General features: G+C 27.2%; 1 protein-coding gene across 6 annotated transcripts in view; it reads right to left on the reverse strand.

Annotated features, from left to right (window-relative positions):
- The window catches only part of LOC129960229 (E3 ubiquitin-protein ligase TRIM33-like), an 82,787-nt gene that overhangs the window by 58,631 nt on the left and 1,792 nt on the right, over positions 1-22,364 (reverse strand). For 3 of the 6 annotated variants that reach the window (XM_056073614.1, XM_056073528.1, XM_056073931.1), the window contains exons 2-3: positions 20,879-20,941; positions 13,688-13,723 (exon numbers count right to left, since the gene is read on the reverse strand). The exons of 1 other annotated variant lie outside the window; for it this stretch is intronic. In XM_056073614.1, coding sequence (XP_055929589.1) covers positions 13,688-13,723; positions 20,879-20,941 — 99 coding nt within the window. The remainder of the gene's footprint in view (positions 1-13,687; positions 13,724-20,878; positions 20,942-22,364) is intronic. 2 more of the 6 variants (XM_056073776.1, XM_056073697.1) reach the window with 2 other exon arrangements.

The following is a 22,364-nucleotide window of genomic DNA, read 5'->3' on the forward strand; positions in this document are numbered from 1 at the left end:
AGCAATTCAGTATTCAAGATATGTTAGCGAAATCGCATTATTTCTGTTTTATTGAGTTTTAAGAAAAAGTGTCCCTCTTAACTTTTGAACATACGAACTAAGGAAAATACAGATTTTCTAAAATACTACTCTTTATTTGTTTAAAGTACAAAAAGATGGAATTAATTAATGAAGCTTTTTTTTCTCAATATTTATTGACTTTTAACCCACACGTAATTAATTGGCTGGAAGGGGAAAATGAAAAGAATAGGCATAATACTACAAAAACAATAATAATCGCTCATAATTTAACTTTAAAAAACTGTCGGCTTTAATAAACTAATTTTATTAACTAAAAACACAATGCAACAAATGATACAATAAATATTATAAGAATATTTACACCTTATATATTTATATAATATTTTATTTATTATCTTTTTCTTATTTTCATTGCCTTGTCTGATCTATCTCTTGAATGCCTGATGCTACGAATATTTTATTGTTAATGTTTATATTCGTATTCATGTACTATTTTTAAAACATCTGAAAATTATTCGACTTTCACAAAAAAAAAAAAAAAAAAAAAAAAAAAAAAAATACAAAGACTAATAAAAAAGATATTTAAGAAGCTTCCAATTTCTACATCTTAATAAAATAGCATATTAAAAATATTTATCTTTCTAGTCTAACAAAATGTTTAAATATCCAAAATATACAGTACTTATTATTGTCCGATTTACTTTTTCTTCTAATTTTCTTTCTTTTGTCATACTTGGTTTAGATAGTTGCTCATGCATATAAATACTTCAACATAAGATTTCAAAAACAAAATTATGAGCCTCCATTTCTGACAAAGTGAAAATAACAATTTAAATCGTCATACTCGATTTTGTTTTCTCATTTTATTGACAGTCATGTACATATTTATAATTTGTTTAAACAATGAAAATGTTTAAAATTAAATGAAGTAAAAAAAATTATGAAAATAATGGTAATTGTTCGTTTCATATCGCAAAACTCAGTTGGAAAAAGAAAGTTGTCAATATTTTGCGATTTTAAATTGGTAACAAAGCTAAAGAAAAAAAAAATCTGTGGTATATTTAATAATTGAATTCGGTAATTTCCTTTACCTTTAAATAAATAAAAGAGGAAATAGTAAATATTTTGTATACTACAGAAATCCAAATAATTGAATAAATTTCTTCAAACTTTGTTACCAAATACCATGAAGAAAAAAGGAAGGTCTTTTTAAAGGCTTCATGACAACTAATTAAATAATTAATTTTTTGTCTAATTAAAAACCACGTTTTTATGTATAGATAGAAAAGATTTTATCTTTATTTTATCATTTCATTTGAATGATAATATTATAGTTATCTTAAATTAAGTAGTTATTATAGTTATCTTAATCTAAGTAGCTCATTAATAAATTTAATTAAGTCCCACAAAATTCTTTAAAAACAATAATAATTCGTAGAAAAAAATTAACTTTTGGCTGTATTATTTGTGTTTAATTTAAATGAATTCTCATATGTATAAGTTTATATTCGTCATTCATGGTTACAAGATATTCCATTACATGGTTACCATTCCTCTTACAAACTCACCGAATTTCGTCAGCCATCTATCTCGTTAATTCTCTATCTCTTTTGTTTTTTTTCACAAAAAAAGGTAATAATATTTTATTGGATATCTTTAAACATTTATAATAATAAGTTGGTCTTATTATTATAAATAATATTATTATTATAAATAATAATATTATTAATCTTATTATTATAAATAATATTATTATAAACATTTATAATAATAAGTCTTTTAATAATAAGTTGGATTATGTGGAGGAAGGAGCGATATCAATGGACTATAAAAATTCATTACTGATAATTTTTTAAGTCTAATAATGAGCAGTTGGCTTACAAGTAAAAACTCTTTACAAATGACTTAAAAACTATTATTCTAAGGGGCGGACTAAGCTTGTCGAAAGTCCTTGGTGATGAAACATTTGGTGTTTGTTTTTTTATGTTTCAACTTAAGAATCATTACATTACATTTAAAGCAATAAAGATTTTCACTCTCTTCCTCTCTTTTTAATTCTATTTTACTAACTTATCACCAGGTCCGGATTATGCCTTCTAGAGGCTCTTAGGCATTTCAAATCTGGGGGCCTTACCTCCACTAATAAATTTTCAAAATCGAATGTTTTTTATCCATTTTAATTTAATCTTTGTATAAGCAGCTTTAAGTAACAAATTTGGATAAACTGAAATAGCAAAACACATTAATTGCAGATCATTTTCAAAAAAAGTTGGTCTCAATATACTGCATATAAAAAAAATTCACAACAGAAATGAAAAAGTAATTTTAAAGTTAAAAAAAAGATTACATTCTTCTTCACATAATATAAATAATAATTAATAAATAGTAGGATCGGTTATTTCTTAAGATTATAAAACCGCATGTTTTAGATTTATAAAAATTTATAAATGGTTATTAGGAATGTTGCTAGACTAATGCTTCAAAATAATCCAAATGCTAAATTTTTAATTTGAATAAGTTCGACTGCACGGTCTTAACAATTAAATGAAAGCAAAAAATCAAATAAAACAAAACGGAACAAAAACAAAACTCGCAGGTACAGAGTCCCAAGCAAATGCTTACTTCGCCTAGCTATTATTCCAGCCCTGTGTGTGACTACTTTGTTTGTTGCCGATCAGCAGAGCAGGCAACTGGTCCTAGAGTTACCTAATTTAGTACAAATATATTTTGGAGGGTAGGAAATGTGCATTTCAGAATGATTTTTTTTTTTTTAAATTTTCATTAGAATTTTTAATAAATAAAATTTTGGAATGTTAGTTAATATCTTTGGGAAGTAATGTCAGTCAAAAATTATTTTTATAAATTTTGCAACTTTAAAATTTGTCTTTTAAAAGATGTCAATTTACTTGGTGCAAAATTTTTGGTCATAACTGATAGTTTAAAAAGAAATATTTGTAATGCAATATTAGCCGTTTTGATTCGCCGAGAATATTGGCTGTATTTAATGCCCATAAATAGATCTCTTACACATAATTTAATATTCATTGTTCCTTTAACAAAGTATTTTTACACATCAAATTTTAGTTGACATTTAAACTGTGCCTTACACCATTTTTATTTATTGTTTACATCGTGGCAAGATTGCTTTTTTGAAGAAAAGCAAAAAAAAAAAAAATGTATATAGGTAGCTATACATTTTGTATAGTATACCTCATTGTATAGCATCTCATTTTGTATAGTATACCATACATACAACTTTATAAAAATTATTTTATAGTTGCAGTATATTTTTATAAAGTTGTATGTATGGTATACTATACAAAATGAACATAAGGGTTAAGGCAGTCTTCATTATTTACATCAACTTCCTTAATTTAGTCTTTATTGTTTACATTAACTTTCTTAATGCAGTCACGTCAAATGATGTCACATTTACATGCAAACATAGCCGCCCGCGTCATCCAACTGAACGTTGGTTAATGATGTCATTTTACAGTTTTAATTTCTCATGAGCAGTTGATTCTAATATTAAAATGCTACGGTGAATTGTACTAACATTACTTGATCACGGTTAACAGCATGTTAGATCAACATTCTAACATGATAATAAGAATAGCCAGTACTATCTTTCGAATATCCTATATATTACTTAATATCTTCGAAGACTTCGCTAATAGATATCGCACACAAAAAATGAAATCAAGTAAGAAACCAAAAATTCATTGCCCAAGTCGACCATCATAAGCCATATTGCTGTTTTAAAGAAGGAAGAAGTCAAAAAATTTACAAGCAATTTTTAAAAAATACAAATTAATCGAAAGTTAATGATTAAGAACAATTTAAAGGATTGCGAATTAATTAAACTAATTACTCTATTTGCTTTAAAGGAACTCATAAACAATGTCACATTATAATAAACACCTGTCGTGAGTTTGCTTAAAGATTACGATCAGAGGGCGACATTCGCACACGATAAAATTCAAACACGCATCATTCGAATTAATTGTTTTTGTCATATAGTATCCAGGTGTATTTGTACACTCACGCTTAACACATTATCATATGCATTTAAACAGATTCTATATATAATAAAAACATACATCTGGAAATGATATCAATCATAAAATGTAAAATGTTTTTGTAAAAGAAAATCGCATATAAACGGCTTCCCCATATAATGGCAAAGATATGCAAACATTTTGGTTATTAATCAAATGACAACAGCAAAGCCATTATATCGCAAATCCTTGACGTGATTGAAAAGCTGAATGCAGTTTTCTGAATAAACATTTTCAATTAGTTAAACCATTTGCATTATTTTTCCATTAAGAGTTAAAGCTATACACAGAATCCATGAACTTTAATTTTGAATTCATTTATTTTGAAAAATTAGCTTTTCAGTGATAACTCATTTCATTTATGCACAATTTTTTCTTTAATTTTATTAAAAGTTTAAAAATACTTTTAAACGTATTGAATAATATCTTATTGTTTTCATTGTATTTTTATGTACAAGCTCACATTAACGAGCAATACATTTTTTTTGTACGCATGTTAAAGAATTAATGATGATTTGTCACAACTTTTACGTATTATGTTTTTAAAATGAATCGTCCATTCATATAAATGAAACGTTAACCTATCTAGTACAAAAATCGTTTTTATTACTTATTATCAAGTGGCAACAGTCAAATGTAAATAAATCGCTATGCAAACATTTCAGATTTCGCTGAACTTTTTGCAACTGTTCCACCTTTTCGGTAATTGATGGGGTTGTAAAATATCATTAGAATGCTATGGAGAAAGATCGCCATGTCACCAAAAATTCCATTCTGTCGGAGTAAAGAAGACGTCTAAGAAATAGGCATCATACAGAAAATTTAATCTTGGGTTATTTTCACGCGGAATTAAACTTTCTGTGACGCTTATTTCTAAAATGTCGCCAAATAGGTAATCACTACGACTTACCTAAGGAAACTGATGACCATATCTCCCAAAACTATCATTTCAGAAAACTGGTTTTTACATTCATTATCTTAGAACTCAAATAATAATCTTTTTACAGATTTCATTTTCACTTCCACTTTTATTTTTGTAGCGTGTATACATTTAATTTGCATCCTCAGTAAATAGTAGCATATTGATTCAATTAAATTCACTTTTCGACGTATTAAATAACGTAAAATTAAAAAGTGCATTTCATTTTCTGGTTTAACAGTCTAGCTCAATAATCTGGGCAACAAGCTGGTCGCTAAAGGCAACTCATTTTAAAAATAATATTAAGACAAGGGAATCAAAAAGTATTATATGCTATGACGTTTTGGATTACAGCTTCAAATCTCCCTTATTTGTTGATTTTTTTAAATTTTTTTTTTCAGTTAATAAAATGTTCACCTCTTTTAAGAGAAAAATAGTTACGAAGATGCTACGTTAAATTCTCCATACATGAACTGACACTGGAAAAATAATAGAAGACGAACTCTATTCTCTACTGTTCCTCTTTCTTTTGAGCTTTGCAAATTCTCAATTAACATAATGAAATTGAGTTTTATAATTAATTTAGATGAATTCAGTGCATTTATCTATGTTTATATAAAAATACATACGAAAATCAGTTACTTCAAGTACGTGTAAATAACGGTTTGACATTAACAATCTGTCGGAATCCAAAAGTGAAAAACAGCACCTCACATGATTTTTTTAGAATATTAGCAATAATCACACTCTGACTACTCCGGCCCCTCCTGAGGCACATGGATAAATTTAAACGACTACTGCTGAAATTCTTGAAATAATGAACAATAAAATGTTTTATGAATTATAGCAAATAAGAAAAACTGTGACAGAAAAATCTTGAAAATTTTGTATATCGAGGAAAAAAATCTCAGTATGTCAAACTAGCCGCCTATGGTGACTAGCTTTTTCGCCAGGTTTAAAATTCATTATTAAATATTTTATACAGTTTACACTTGATAACTTCTTCAGCAAAGTATTTTCAAACTTAAAATTTGGTAAACATGTAACACGTACATTTTTAAAATCATAACACCATTATGTTCATGGTGAAATGCATTTCCCTAATGTTTTGTCAACTCAATTAAAATGCGAGCTTCAATAATGAAAAACAGAAATTTTTAAACATCAACTAATATAAAATCTTCCTTGATGAAACTGAACATTTTTATTTAAAATATAAGAGCAAGACAGCAGAATCGTTTAGCATAAAAATGTTATACAGTCTGTACAATATTTTAATAATCTGTATATTTTAATAATAAACAAATACTCAATAAAAATTTCTCTCATTTAAAGAAATCCATTAACTAAAATAGAAATGTTTTCAAGAAGGATAAAATATTTTTATACATCAATTATGTGCTTAAAAAAAATTAAAGCAATTATTAGTGTCTGTTGAAAAATTTCCATTTTCGGATATACATGGTTTTTAAATTGTTGACAATATATTGTCGGAAAAATATATTTAAAAATTTTAAAAATTAATTAAAATTAATAAATAATTATAATGCACAATACTGTTATCAATGAAATGGTTGTATTTTAAGATGAAGGAAAAAAATCATTTTATTGTAATATTTTCGGAAGTTATCACGATAAAAAAAACAAAAATTTCTATTAGTTTTTAATAAATATTTCAAAAAAATCGTTCCGAGATGCACATTATAAAAATTAAAATTATCGACCCCCCCCCCCTCCCTTCTCTTTAAAGTATATTATATAACAAGTTTGGTAGCTCTAGGTCGAACAGTCTGGCCTGTAGAGTGCCAACACATATAGAAATTCATTTTTATTAGTAATAGAGATTAAAAGTCGATTATTATATGTTGTCCATCAGATTTGTTAATTAGAATTTGCTCAGTTTTAAAAGTTAACAATTTTGACAACTTGCTACGTTAAATTCAACATTTCTTTTATAATTCATTTTCTGTGATTTTTTCCATACCATCCCGATCGTCCAAAGGAATAATTTACAGTTTTTAAGAAAAAATGTCAACACTCTGGACAATGAATTTACTTAATCTCCGAATCAAATGATACTGCATCCTATTTGGGATATTAGTTATTTCAATCCATAAAAAAAGTAATACAGTAGCTTAAGTATATCCAAGTGTGGGAGTGTATTTTCTTTAATACCTCGTACTATCACAAATTTAAATAACACAAATTAATGTTATTCGATGAACGAGTCAAGGACGTCATAATTTAATACGTGGAACTTAACTACGTAAACATTAACGTAAAAGTACACAGGCAGCGGGCACAGCATGGAACATATCATCGTTCTTTCTTAAATAGAATTCAGTGTGAAATGATGAAATGAATCCAGTTGTTTTGAATATTTTTTCTATTATAGTGGTTGAAATTTACTTTTTTCCACACAAATTCATCAATTTCATTTGTATCTTTTCGTATCTTTTCAAGGTACATCAAATTTAAAGATAGCGGCAATATAGCTATTATTGTCTATCTAATAATTTTCCTGTCGTTTTTTTTTTTTTTTTTTTTTTTTATTCCCCGACTAAATTTACGATACTTTTAAGTTTGGGTAACGTGTAACAATATTAATATTTTTACTATACACACGTACAAAAACGCTTGAATATCAAATTTTGTTTCAAATTATAATTTAAGCTATCAGTTAAAAATGAAAATATATATAGTTAATTTGATGCACGAGTGACGCACGAAAAATTCAGCAACGCGAATAAAATCAATATTCATAATTAATTAGGGTAAATTAGTTTTCTATTTGTTACGAATTACAATCATAAATAGATGAAAATACGATTTCAATTTATCAACCAATAGATAAGAACATAAAATAATTAACTGTTTTAAGATACTCTAGAAATGAGAAAAAAACTCAAGAAAGATATATCTTGGTTATGAGCCCAATAACGAATTTGTTCCGTTTGAGCAAATATGTGCACATAAATCCCAGTCTTCATTCTTATTCATGTAATTATAAATTATTTCAAATATTTTTCTCTAATAGTTTGTTCTGAAAAAGATTTACATAATAGCATATCTTCTTGAACTGTAGAATTCTAAATGACTATGAAAAAGGACCATACCAGTCCCATACACAGATTCATGAAATTGCATGACGAATTTCAAAGGGTGAAAATTTTGATCGAAATACTCCTTTTTCACAAAATTGAGCTATTGTCCCAATTAGTTGCTCAAAAGTATTTTCCATTTCCTTTAGTTAATTTCTTATCATATTGGCAGGCTATCAAAATGCAAAAGCCTTATCAACATTTCATCAATCATATATGCCTCGTCTTCTTTTTTTTTTTTTTTTTTTTTTGCATACGATAATTAATTAGAAAAGGTACTTGAAGGATTTAGTTATTTTGAATATTATATATATATATATATATATATATATATTGACACGATCCTAAAACTAGGATAGAGTCGTTCCAAGATGTTTGTATGATTTGTATGATGTTTTTATTTATTTATCTAAAAGAATTATACTGCTAATGCTAATTTTTTCACGGTCAACACACATTACGATTCATCGTCATTATCCATCCGCCCTCGTAAAACCTAATGATATACAGTTGCAGTTATACTTCCGCCTTCTTTCTCTGACAAATATTCTGCTTGGGAAATTAGACAAATCGCATATGAATCATCAACGCACTTAATCGTCAAATAAAGTAAGCCATGCATAATTTATTTATTAGAGCCGTATGAAATACATGTGCTTGCATGTATAACGAGTCGGTTGTTGTCAGTAGCCAGCAAGTCTAAACAATATTTTGTGTTGAAGTGATTAACATGTTAAACAAATTATTGGAATACATAATTCAGAAGCATTATGTTGCAATGAAGGTTGTTTTTTTTCAGCTGTTAATGCAATCTGTTTTTTTTTAATCAACTTTCTATTCGTCCATTCTAGAAATAGGTAGGAAACAAAGAATAATAACAAGTGGAGTCTAGTCTCCCTTAATATTTTCTCGTGCACTCCCCTAAATAAAGGTGTTATTCCCCTCGCCCATTAAATTGTGGACCTTGAGCCTATGTGGACCTATGAGAAACACTCGGATTTTTATTTTCACAGTCCTTCACATGACAGGTGTAAACTTCGCAACAAAGTAAAAAAAAAAAAAAAAATGTAATATATTAACCGCATATACAATTAGCGAGTAATACTTAAAACCGAGTATAGTGATGAGCAATCTTTGAAAAATGGATCTAGAGACTTTTTTTTTTTTTTTTTTTGACGCTAGTTGTGGTTAAAAAATAAGTATCAGTAAATCGAAAACGTATTTTTTATACTATCATAATCACATTCCAAATTTCATTCATTTCAAGTAATTATGTTTTCGAGTTATTACGTTTACATGCATGTGAAAGTAAAGCTTGATAGACGATGTACCCTTTGTCAGCTTTATTTCACAATTTGATAATTATCTACAATTTCAAGCCAAAACTGAACTAAATTTCATTTAGTTAAGTTATTAAGGCTTAGAATTATTGCATTTACTTGCATGTAAAGTACAGAGAAGCAGCGGTCTCAACTTAAAATGCATAATAAATAGGGAGAATAACATTTCAATTTTGTATTAACGGACTATTTACTTTCTAAATTGAACATATACAATTTGCAAATACAAAAACTAAATATCATCCTTATAATCACATTCAGTAACTCATTTTTTTAAATTTGAAATCAAGTCATCCAAAAACTTTTTCTGATTGATTCATAACCCATGTTTTGAATAATTTCCATTTGCAAGGTTAATTTGGCATTAAAAATGACATATAAGAATGTTTCCCCTTTCATCAATCACAAACAATATTCTTTTACAGTTCGAAATTGGCCTTAACAACATCCATCAAATTTAGTTATATTAGTATATTCGCAATCAGCACGATCATAAAACGGAAAATTGTGATTCTTCATTCAATTCACCTATTTCGCAGCAAACAAATTACGTAACGTAAAAGAAATCTTAAAAATAATTATTCGGAATTTATAATTTTATTGGAAGGAGGCAAAATTAACAAACTAAAATCATTAGGATTTAAATTATATTAAAAATTAGGATCCAAATATCTCCATTAGTCAAATGGTCAAAGTAATTCCATCCAGACTAAATTGTTAACCTTAAACAATTTAGTACTTATATTCTTATAATTTCGCTTTTGAAATTCTAATAAACCTATTCAAGTAATAAATTAAAAGGTTCTTCTTTATAAGAACATTCTAAGCAAAATGCCATTAATAAACATTTTGCAACTCATTTTTCGTTTTTTTCTTTTGTACTATGATGGGGAAAAAACTTAGAATTGAATGCTTAATATCAAAACATTTTTATAACGAAGCTCTGAAATCATAAAGAAAAACATCGCATTAAAAATTCTGAACTATTATTTTATCAACTTTTCAATGTATTAATAAACAAAATGGCTGAGAAAAGTACAGGCTTAAAAAAACCATCTACATTTCTTGAAAGCTTTATCTTATAATTACCAATCGTATTTAAATCATTCTATAAACATTTTTTCATCATGGATCGCGGCGAAATTATTCATACAAAAATAAGGTTGTCTTTTTTATCCAGCCGAAAACATGGCATTTAAACATTTGATTTGTCAAACATTTGTTCAGTAGAAGCAATTAAATATTTGAACAAAAATCTTATTATAATTTTTCCGATTAAATATGTAAATATTAAGAGGACGTGTTCAGAATAAAATATTTCACAGATTATAGTACATACAAAAGATTATCGGTAATATCTTTTTAAGTCCTTTAAATTCAAAACGGTGTCCCGTATAACCAGGGAAGCAACAGATCTTGTACTAGGAAGGATTAATTGCATAATTATTTATTTTACGGAATAAAATTTGGAGTGGAAATGGCGTAAAACAATTTCGCATTTTTCCGTCATAATTTTAAGACGTATCATCACTTAAAAATTGTCTTTACACTATTTTAAAATTTAAATTGTCATTTCAATTCCACAGTTACGCAATTTTTCTTTGATTATTAATCAACTTTTCAAAGTTTGTTCATAATTTTTATCAATTTCACTTTTTTAGAAACATTAAACTGATGTCACTGTTTAATTACATTTATCTTTCGTAAGCTTTTTACAATGTTAAAGTTGCTTTCTTCAGATATTTTCATTTTTGCTTTAATTATGCAAAACAGATGCAAAAATTTTAATATGCAGGTATAATTTACATAAGATAATGTCTTAAAATTGTTGCAGTTTTTTTCTTCCCTCATTTTGTTTGTCACTTTAAGATTTTAAGATTAAGACTAAGACTTTAATGCACCGAGTTGACATATCATTAGCATTTTTTTCCCCTTTGTTTGAATTTGTTTAATAAAATATTTCCCTTACTAAGTTCGTCAGTTCCGTACATTTTTTTCGCACCAGCTTCAAAATCATACTTACTAAAAGGTATCAATAGATATTTTCTTCTAGTTTTTCTTTTTCAAAATCAAAGTTTCGGCTTTCAAAATATCTATAATTCAAGCTTTTTAGTTGTTATTTGCATTAATCATTGTTGCTATATCACGGAACTCAAAATTTAACTCGTGGATTTCGAATACTTGATTAAATCGTATTGAAAATTTGAATAATGAGTTTCCAGTAATATAACGGACACGAACGCAAACTTGGACATAAACTACAATTTTTATGTATTCACGACATATTGGATTTTTATATTATAGTTTTCATTTTTATATTTGTTTACATGCACACATTCAGTAGTCTACTAGATATGTATAATTTAGAAGTGATAAGATAGTCTATAGCATCAAAATTTATCAACATCGTGAAATCTAAATAAAATATTTTCTCTAAGTACATGACAAATCAATACGTACACAAAAAAAAAAAATCTTACAAATATTTCTAGACATAATAAAGTCGATAATTCCAATAGCAAATATATATATAAAATTGTCTTTTACAAAATTAATCAACCTCAACCAAAAAAGTATTTACACGATGCAAATTTGCGACGAAAATAGACTAAGGTAACGTTCAAAATTTTAACAGCTTAGAAATTTTTTTTTTAATAAAAATTACAATCAGCCCTGATTTTCCCATTACTTTTTGCTTTGCAGAATAAAAGATACTCAATCTGAAATTATGAGGTTTTTTAAATAAATACTATGTTTTTTTCATTATTAATATAGATTTTATTCTCGTTTATTCCATATTTTGTTTCAATGAACTAATATTTTGATAAAAGAATAAAGTGGAAGAATGCGTTTTAAAAAAATAGAAGGAAAGCTTCGCCAACATTTGGCGAAAATGAAATGAGCATTGTATTCTTCCTCTTTCCACTACGAAGAACGATAACTTCAAACTCTCGGCAACCTTTTTCAACCAATCCAGAAATTCTGTGCACAAAACGAAAGATAATCGTGTTGCCAAGCAACAACCTTGAAGAACTGGAGAACTAATATCGATTGCTTTCTCGTTCTCTCTTTTCGACCAGACCCATTTATCCGTTGCTAAGCAACGCTGAGACCGGTTACTCAACCTTCCACTTACACGTAACCTTACACGCAACCGCTCAGAGAATACCGCTTCGTTTCATCATTGAGCCGGAAATGAACGAGAGAACATTTGTAGAGTGAATTATCAACGTGCTTAAGTTAATAAGTTATCAGTCATGAAAATGCAGTATGCAGGAACAACTTATCATCATTCAGACTGATGAATGCAATTATCAGCTGAGAAAATGTCAAGTGATTATCAGAAAAAATTGCTTACTTCTCATTATAATCAGGAAGTACGAAAACGTTTCTTTTTGATAAAACACGATAAAAGCATTCATTTTTTTAATGTTCCAAATTCTGATTATTAGAATACTGGATATATGGAAAACATAAATGTAAAAAAAGATAAATTCAAGGATAGCACGCGGAAATTTAAAAATGACTATTGTCACTGCCATTTTTGAGAAGTTCGTGAAATAAAAAATATATTTTTTCATATACTACACATTACAGCGATTCTACCATATGACTTTTGGAAAAGAAAAATTAATTTATTTACGAACAAGAAATCAGAAAGCTTCTTAGAATTAATTCTTTCAAACAGTCACAAAAAAAGTATTCTAATTAAATTTACACTTTTTAATTCTTTTTTCAACTACTCAAATTTCCTAATTTTTTTTCATCCATTCTGCCTGAACTTTAAAATAACTGTTTTTAATTTGTAACATTTAATTTTCATTTTTATAAATATGCTTTACATATGCAAGTTTATTTAGACTTGCGAAACTTATTTAACAAATAATTATTTCTATGCAGCACAATAAAAAAAAAAAATGAAACACTTTCCAAATATAATGAGCAATTTAAACTGCGTTTTGCAAAAATTTAATTCATTTTAAACACAGTGTAAAAAAACATCTAAAAAAATAGTCATGAAAAAAACCGGCAGAATTTCATCTTGATCTTTTTGTCAGTAATAACTAATCCCTTTCACATAAACGTTACTGAAATTAACAAGCAGAAATTACCAAAAAATTTCAATTAATACAATTAAAAAAAGTACATTTTAAATTAAAGTAAACAGCCATTAACACAGAAATGATTCTAAAAGATAACAAATAAAAACAATTACATGCAAAAAAAAGCTCTGAAAATTGAACTAACCTCCAAGATAATATCCAACGTTAGCTTTTTTCCTACCTGAAAATTATTATTCAAAAGCATGTGAGAAGGACAAACACAAAAATGCAAGAAACATGCAAAGCACACAAATTTAAAACACACAAAAATGTATTATTGCAGTAAATATGGGATAGAGCAAACCAACACCAACGTTAAAAAATATAAGCAGTACTCACAAGCAAGCATTAATGAATGATAACAATTATTTATTTTAAACACAAAATTCACAGACGACACAATGACATCAATTTAGTTTAAGCATTCCTATATTAATACTGAATAATAACAAAAAAATAATAATAATTTCATCTTTTTTTAATGAAAGATAGAGAGGAAAATTAAATATTTTTAATTAAATATTTATTATTTTTAAATAACACAATTGAATTTACTGAGAATTAAAACAACTCCCAGATAAAAGTTCGAAATGTACGTGCATCAACAACATCAACTGGTTGCATTATCGCTTTTAATTTGTCAGTACTAAATTGGATATCATACTTACCTACGGGATTACTAACAAATTTTGTCAAGTATTCTTTTTTATATTGATTGAAACAATGATTGATTCATTTAAATTACACAGTAATTGGGTTTTTATAATAAAAACTACCATTTGAACACATCACTAATTCACTAACAGAAAAAATAAGCTACTGCTGAAAACTATACACCATATAGAAAATTATATTTTAAAAACTTCGTGAAATTTGCATCCCATTTTGAAGCTTATGCTAATTATATGAAACCTGACCTTTTAATTTTAAACTCATGTGAAACGATGACATCAAACTTCTATACTACGTCAATAAAAAGAAACTTAGTTCACAACAGGCGGATACACGACAGATCTAGTATGAGGAATTTGATATCGAACCCATTGTCCTACAGACACCAGGTTACCACCTACCAAAAGTGCAGTAGATCCTGGAACAGACCAGTAGGCAGGAAAAGAAACCTTAAAATTTATTGAAAATGGAATCTTATCGAATGAGCATGATGAGGATAAAAAACTCACGGACGAAGATTTCGGTAAAAACAAAACAATAAAAACTTTCGTCGCTAGTTCGACAAACGAATATATTTCAAATTACTCAAACTTTAAATAATTATGTTTTGCTTAAAGGAAAAGCACTTCCTATCTGTTAATTTTCCTTTCACAGTTTAGGCAACAGAATAAAATTTTCTGTGAGTCTGTTGGTATAATGAGAACCTTACACAATTACAAAATTAATCTAAACTTAAATAGGATATCAAGTTTTGCACTGGCCATCTCTTCATAAAAACAGTTTGAAAGGAAAGAGAAAGGCTAAAAAGAAAAGAAAAGAAAATCGAAATCTGCTATTGTAAATTTCATGTTATCATATGAGAACATTATTATTTTTAAGCCATTGTTTATTTACGTCATTAACCTGTTTAAACTGAATGAAAAAATCACGTGACTATCAGATTAAGCATGCGTCGACATTTAAAAAACGATTACCCCCCCCCCATTTCAAAATCGTTCAAACTCTATTTTTTTTTGGGGGGGGGGGGGGTAGCTAGAAAATTGAAAAAAAAAAAAAAAATGTTTGTTTTCTCCTGTTTGGCCATTAAAGGGAAGGGTCGTAAGAAGTTATCACCCGAAGAACAGAGAAGAAAATGGGAATGAACGTGAAACTGCGAGAATGGGTATCGAAAGTTATATAATTTTCTTCTCTGTGCTTCTTCGGGTGATAACTTCTTACAGGCCTGCGCTTTATTGGCCAGACAGGAAAACGGGTATATGGCGGACAATCGCGCCAACTTGTAACTTTTTGTCGGCGATAGTCGGCCAAATGTGACAACCTTCTTTATCATTTTCTAATAACCCTAAAAGCGAAAAACTAATGCCTCAAAAGCCATAAATCGCCAATTTTCTGTGATGTTTTAATTAGTTAGCAAGTTCTTTGTTATTCTGCAGTTTAATATTACTACAGTACACTCTTTAGCGAATTTTGGGCTTAAAGGAAAAATTTGACTAATGAATTATTAAGAAAGAATATTGAAGATTCAGGCATTTTTATTTCCCCCAATTTACGTAATATGCAAATTTAAAGGAAATTTTTGCAACTAATTTAACATTTAAATTAAGTGCTTTACATTCACTTCAACATTACTACATAACAATACGTTACAACGTTACTACGCGATTATATTTTTACTTCTCGAAGCAATAAAACGCCCTTTGTAGATGATAATCACGCGCCTATTTATTTTTCCAAAAGCAGACGGATAAATAAAAATGATAGGCGAATAAACTGCCGCGCCAAAAGCGGTTAGGTTTAAACAAAAGTATAATAAAACTAAATTACCTTTTGTGTCGGTATAAAGATTAACAACATCTCTGAATAATAGGGAAAGTTTCGATAATTAACTGTTTGTGTAGTAAATAATAATAATAAATAAAAGTGTAAGAACTTTGAATTAATAATCACCACCTTCCAATTTCCTCATTTATGTTTATAATTTGTTCATGTTAAAAACTAGCCGCTTTTGACGACCAGCCGGTTCGCCAATATTAATACTTGCTAACATGCTCAATTAATATTTTATGTAATTTGGTCTCATAAGAGGTGTTTCAGCAAAACATTTTTAAGCTTCAAATTTTGATAGTCATATAATTAACTTATTTATTATGTAGGCTTTTAAGCCGTTCTGTTCATTCTACTATGCATCTCTCTATAATTTTCAATCAGCGCCCATAAAATTCAATTTTAAATTAAAATGGAATAACGAAACTGTAATTAATATAGACATCTGTGCTGAAGGCTTGTTTAAAAAAAAAACCTTATATATACCAGGATGAAGTTTTGATCGGATAACCTTGTGGAGTGCGACTCTGAGAGGTTTGAGCAGGTGCCTATAGCACTTTAATCGATTGATGAGATTATTATTCAGACCAAGATTATGGAACTAAAAATGAATGCAACATTCATGAGCTGATGAAAGAACATAACCAGAATTACCAAAGAACTCTGGAGCTGCATTCTGTGTAAAAGCAAAAGATTGCGGTCAAAAATCGGTCAGAAGAAAACAATAAACAAAGCTACAATTTCTACTGAAATAAGGGTGATTCTGTAAACATGTGAAATTACTACATCATACATTGAGAAGATCGCCCTAATAAAGCAGTAGCTATACATGTTACAAATTTGACATTGCTTTGTTCTAATTTTCGCCAAATTTGAGGCGTAACAAGGCAAATATCTTTAAATAACTTTTTGGAAAATAAAAAACAGACATTATTATAAATTTATTTGAGAATTTCTTTTCAGAATGGAAAGAATTGTCATCTTCTGAATAGATTTCTACAGAGAGAAAAAAAAATCCTTTGGCTTACCGAGTGTTTCATAATACAGGTAAGAATTGGAAACGAATAATGTTCGTTCAACGGGTTTCCACTTATTTCTCTTACAGATACATCAGAAATGATTTTACATATGCCTACGATAAAAGCAAGGAAATTATTCAAATTCTCTACCAATAACAATGGTAAATCTGTGTACTCTACAGGCTGGATCATTTGACCTACAACTATCAAATCTGACACATACAATTAATGCTTGCCTAACAACATCTCGCAATGATTCGCAAAACAAGGAAATCAAAATGTAAAAAAAAAAAAAAAGTGACTCCCTTAATGAGCAATGTTTTGCAGAACAAGTGGCGAGGAGACAGTGACATCACAAACTGAATTGATTGGTATCATTCATATGAGTAAGATTCAGGAACGAATTATGCTCGTTAAGCGAGGTTCCACTGAGTTATCAATGAATGTTTTAAATTAACAGCTGCTTTCCGTGTAATGAAATGACCCAAATTCCTTTACTTTTTCATCAGTTTCTGATAAATCCTAAAAAATATCTTCATGGTTGAATCTTTTCAGAAAAATGCAATTGCATTTTTCTTACCTGATTGCAGCAATTTTACTGGGCATAAAACGTTTATCCAGTCTTTCCGGAGAAATATGAAAAAATATATAAAACTGAAACTTTTTATCACAGTGTTGTATAGAAATTAAAGTTTAGAAATATTTTACTGAGCTATTAAGATCAAGTTACATAAAATATTTAGCTGAAATTTTTAGCAGCCACAAATACCAACAAACCAAATAGTCACTAAAGGCAGCTAATATTGTATAAAATGAATATAAATGAAGGTCTTTTATGGTCTCTTTTGATTTTACTGCTACAATATATATAATTAGATGCTTCATAATAACTATATGAAACGATGGTTAAATCTTCCTCTATTCATATATATTATATATATCTTATATTTGCACATGTACATATCACAAATGCTCCTGAACCAAATACTGGGATTAATTGGAAATTAAAATAGCTAATGGGAGATCAGTTATTAATAAGAAAACTAAAATTTATGATTCCAGTCACTTTTTGATTATTTCTAGATTTCAGTGTTGATGAATTTAACAGAAGCAGGGCCATATATAAAAAATAAATCTGTGATCAAATGAACTTCCTTGTAACTGTCAGTAGTTTTTTTTTTTTACTTTCTGTTCATTCAAGTTTAACCACTTTTAGAATAAGTTTATTCCAAAAACAAAATGTTGCAATATGGCAAATGTGAAGTTATCTGTCTAATTAAATGTAATAAAAAAAATAAAATTAAAAAGTAAATAAAGATAATAAACTTAAGAGTTAAGGGCTTAATTCCTTTGATCTCCAGTTTTTAGGTCAGAATTAGACCCCTCTAAGATAAGATTTAATTAATCTGTTACATACGTAAATTAAAAGCATCTTTAATTAATTGTTGGGAATTGAATATCTTTATATTATATGAAGATTCAGTCTAATTATTCAGCTTAACTACCATGAGGTCATTCAATTACAGGTCAAATTTTTGATGTCCATATTAAACAATCAAGTACTTTCAAAATGGGATGCTAATATAACAAGATAATTAATAATAACTTAGTATGAATGCTGAAAATTAAAGATGTAAAAGCCCTAGAATTTCCTACTTTCTCTCAATACTAATGCTTATCACAACCTATAAGTATGAAGCTCCAAATATGTCAACCTTTTTTTTCTCATTATTTTAAATTTAAATTATTAAATAAAGATTAAAAAAATCAGAATTTAATATTAAGCACATGGTCTTTTAAGTATCCTTACTAGAATCCAATATGGTTTTTCCCATACAATATCTATGAAGACTATAAAAATGAATCTTCACAATAAAATATTTTTCCTCCAGAGAAGCAGTGCACTTTCAAATCAGTATCTGAATCAGTTAGGGTGGCAGCATGGAATAAATGAGAAATAACAATTTTTCCTTTTTTTTTCAAAGATTAAATCTAGCTAACAAAAAATAGCACACTTACATTTGAGCATAGTTACATTGCTATAAGTTTCCAGATAAACAGGATCATTCCAATAGCTATGTCAATGCTACTGCTTCAGAAGAGTAAAATAATCTGAAATGTTCTTCTTTTTTGCTAAAAACTATTGGTTCTAGTGAATTGGTTGATTTCATGAACAGGTTAGTGATTCCACGTCATGCTTCCAAATGGTTATGCAGACAACTATTGCTATCTATAACCAACTATTAATTTATCCAGAAGAAAACCATTATTGCATTATGGATGATATTCATACTGTTTCAATTTCTTACTATCATAAACCAATATTCAATAACATCAAAGAGTGGGATATTGTACTTTTAAAAACAGGTTGCTCTACAAATCACCAAAAACTCATCTAGAGCAGTACTTTCTTTCAAAAAAATCGTCATAAAAAAAAGATTCATCCAAAATTATTACAATCCTAGAATAAAGGAGAATATTTCTCCATCTTTTAAAATTGTTTAAAACCTATTTACACTGCATTTCATTCAGCCAATTGCTACATTAGTCGTTAATATACTTTGTTAAAATAACATGATAAAATATATCTTCTTCATAAATCTTATATTTCATCAATAATTAAGTTTAAAGTAAAGGCTGTGTAGGTATTTACCTTTTTTTAACTAAAAAAAAAAATCTGGAAGCTTTGAAATGCATTTTAGATCTGATCTGTACTGCAAAATAATATGACTTGCAATAAAAAGAATTAAAAGCAATTTTTAAAAAATTATAGTAAGTAATACATACTGATGCAATACTATTATTTAATAATGACTAAAGATATGCAATTTTATAAGACCTCTAAACAAATAACTTGGCAATTTAACACAAAAAAAGATAAGCAATGTGGTATATTGCTTATAAAAAAAACATAGCACTACTAATGCGAATTAAAAATATCAGAGTAAAAGTATGCAGCACATTTTTTTCTGTTTATGGAATTAGAATTATTAAAAAGCTTAAAGATTTATTTTAAGATAATCAAAAACCATATTAAAATTTACAAAAAAAAAAATCAGGGAAAAAAAAAGAAAAAAAATTGTATTTACACTGAATGCAATAACAGAAAAAATTGAATTGTAAACGTTCACTCAAAAAAAAAAAAAAAAAGAAAAAAGTTCCTTTTAATGCTTAATATAGGGAAAGCAGATATTAGAATCAATAAAATTTAATAAAACGTTAGTAGAAATTTCTATAAATTAATACTACTAACCCAATAAAAAACATACAGGGAAGATTTTAAATATAATTACAAGCAAAATGATGACATCAGATAATGCAGTAAACTATATAACATTTTCTAACAAAAGTTCAACATATATAGCTTATTCAAATATATCAAAATTATTAACAACAACACTGATAATATCTTAATCTTAAAGCAAATGATTTTTGCACAACTTTGATTACTTTCTAGCTAATTCAATTATTATTTCAGCAACAGTAATTCAAAACAAATAATTTCATTAATCCAAAATAGAAAATTCATAGCTATGCTGCTATTGTTAATACATATATTTAATTTTTTTATAAAGCATTATATTTATCAAAAATATTAAATTGATTTTTATAGAAAATATATAAATTAATTTCTAACTTTCTAATTATTTGGACAGATCCGACAATAATTTGCATTTTATTTCAGAAATTAGAAAATGAAAATAAAAAAGTATTTGTAACAAAATTATTTTATAGCTGTCAATTCAAGTTCATATACATTTTAAATAATTAAATGATTACCACTGAAAATAATTGAGAAAATTTTGAGATATATTACTAACCTGTCTTTTTTAATCTTTTTGTAGGTAAAAGAAACTTGCCATCATATTTTAAATGGTTAAAAACTAAGAAAGAAATATGGTGCAATTAATAAACTAAAGAAGTGCATAAAATAAAAAAGAACACACACCATTAAGATACCAAAGAAAGCAGTTATTTAAAAAATAAACTATTGCATGCAAGTACAAGCAGGTTCATAGCCATAATACAACTAAACACAAAAACTCATAAGTTAATAAGCAGGAGAAAAAAAAGAATAAATAAATATATTTCTAAACAAGTTAATAAATTGCAGCATCAGTTTTAAAACAAAAGGTAGAAACTTATTAAAAATTATTGACATGAAAAATATCATTTTATTTCTAATTTTCCCGACTTACGTTTAAAAAAATCTTCATCTCAATTTTCTAAAAATTAATAAGCCATATATGAAGAAATATAATTCTGTGCCAATTCTTAATATAAACTTTAGCATCTTTTCTCAAGCCAATTCCAAACACACAGCCCCCCCCTCTCCAAAAAAAAAAAAAAAAAAAAGAAAGAAAGAAAGGAAAAAAAAAAAAAAAAAAGACGTACATAAATATGAATTTAATACAAAATATGTTCCTAGTTTTTCATTCTATTCCTTAAAGCATAATGTTGTGCATTTTTACAAGTTTTTATAAATGCAATTTTCCAATATCCAGTTTTATCATTAAATTCATAGAAATCCAAAAAATTGCACCCATTATGTATTTGAAGACAAGTGCAAAACTGATTATCTAAATAAGTTTGAACTTCAATTGCTCCTTTTTTTAATTAAGCTTTTTAATAATGTTATGAATTATAAACCTATTTCAAATACATGTATGTATGTATGTGTATATAAATATGTCATCACACAGTCATATCATTAAATTCTGTTTAGATTAATTACTTTCAAACTCATTTATTATAACAAGTACTTATTTAATTACATGCTTCAAAAATTTATTTGAAACTTTGAATAATTTCTCCAGAATAGTTTTTTTTTTTTCTAATTATATCCTCAGTTAATCCAATAGATTTTCAATAAATATATAAATTAGTGTAGCTAGTATATTTGAAAATGCTGTTATTTTGAAATTTTTATTTTTACAATTCCTTTATTATATTCAAATAACAAAATTTTACCACAAATGCAATATTTTAATAAAAGCAGTCAAAATATTTTTGTATTACTAACTATTTAGAAAAGTAGATAATAACAGTTTTAAATCAAACTATTATAGTTAAAAAAACTGTTAATTGTTATAAAATTTACTCAACCAAACATACAACTATAATATAAATCTGATTTCAAATTTTATATTAAGTTAATATTGACAAGTAATGATTTAATATTTTTTTAGTATAGATCAAGCATAATTAGAAGCATCTAACAATTATTTATAATCTTACATTGCAGCAGTCTCAATAGAGAATAATATTGAATATAAATTAAGAAGTATAAATTTTTTCATGTAATAA

The sequence above is a fragment of the Argiope bruennichi genome, chromosome 1 (assembly GCF_947563725.1).
Source record: "Argiope bruennichi chromosome 1, qqArgBrue1.1, whole genome shotgun sequence".
Lineage (NCBI taxonomy): Eukaryota > Metazoa > Arthropoda > Arachnida > Araneae > Araneidae > Argiope > Argiope bruennichi.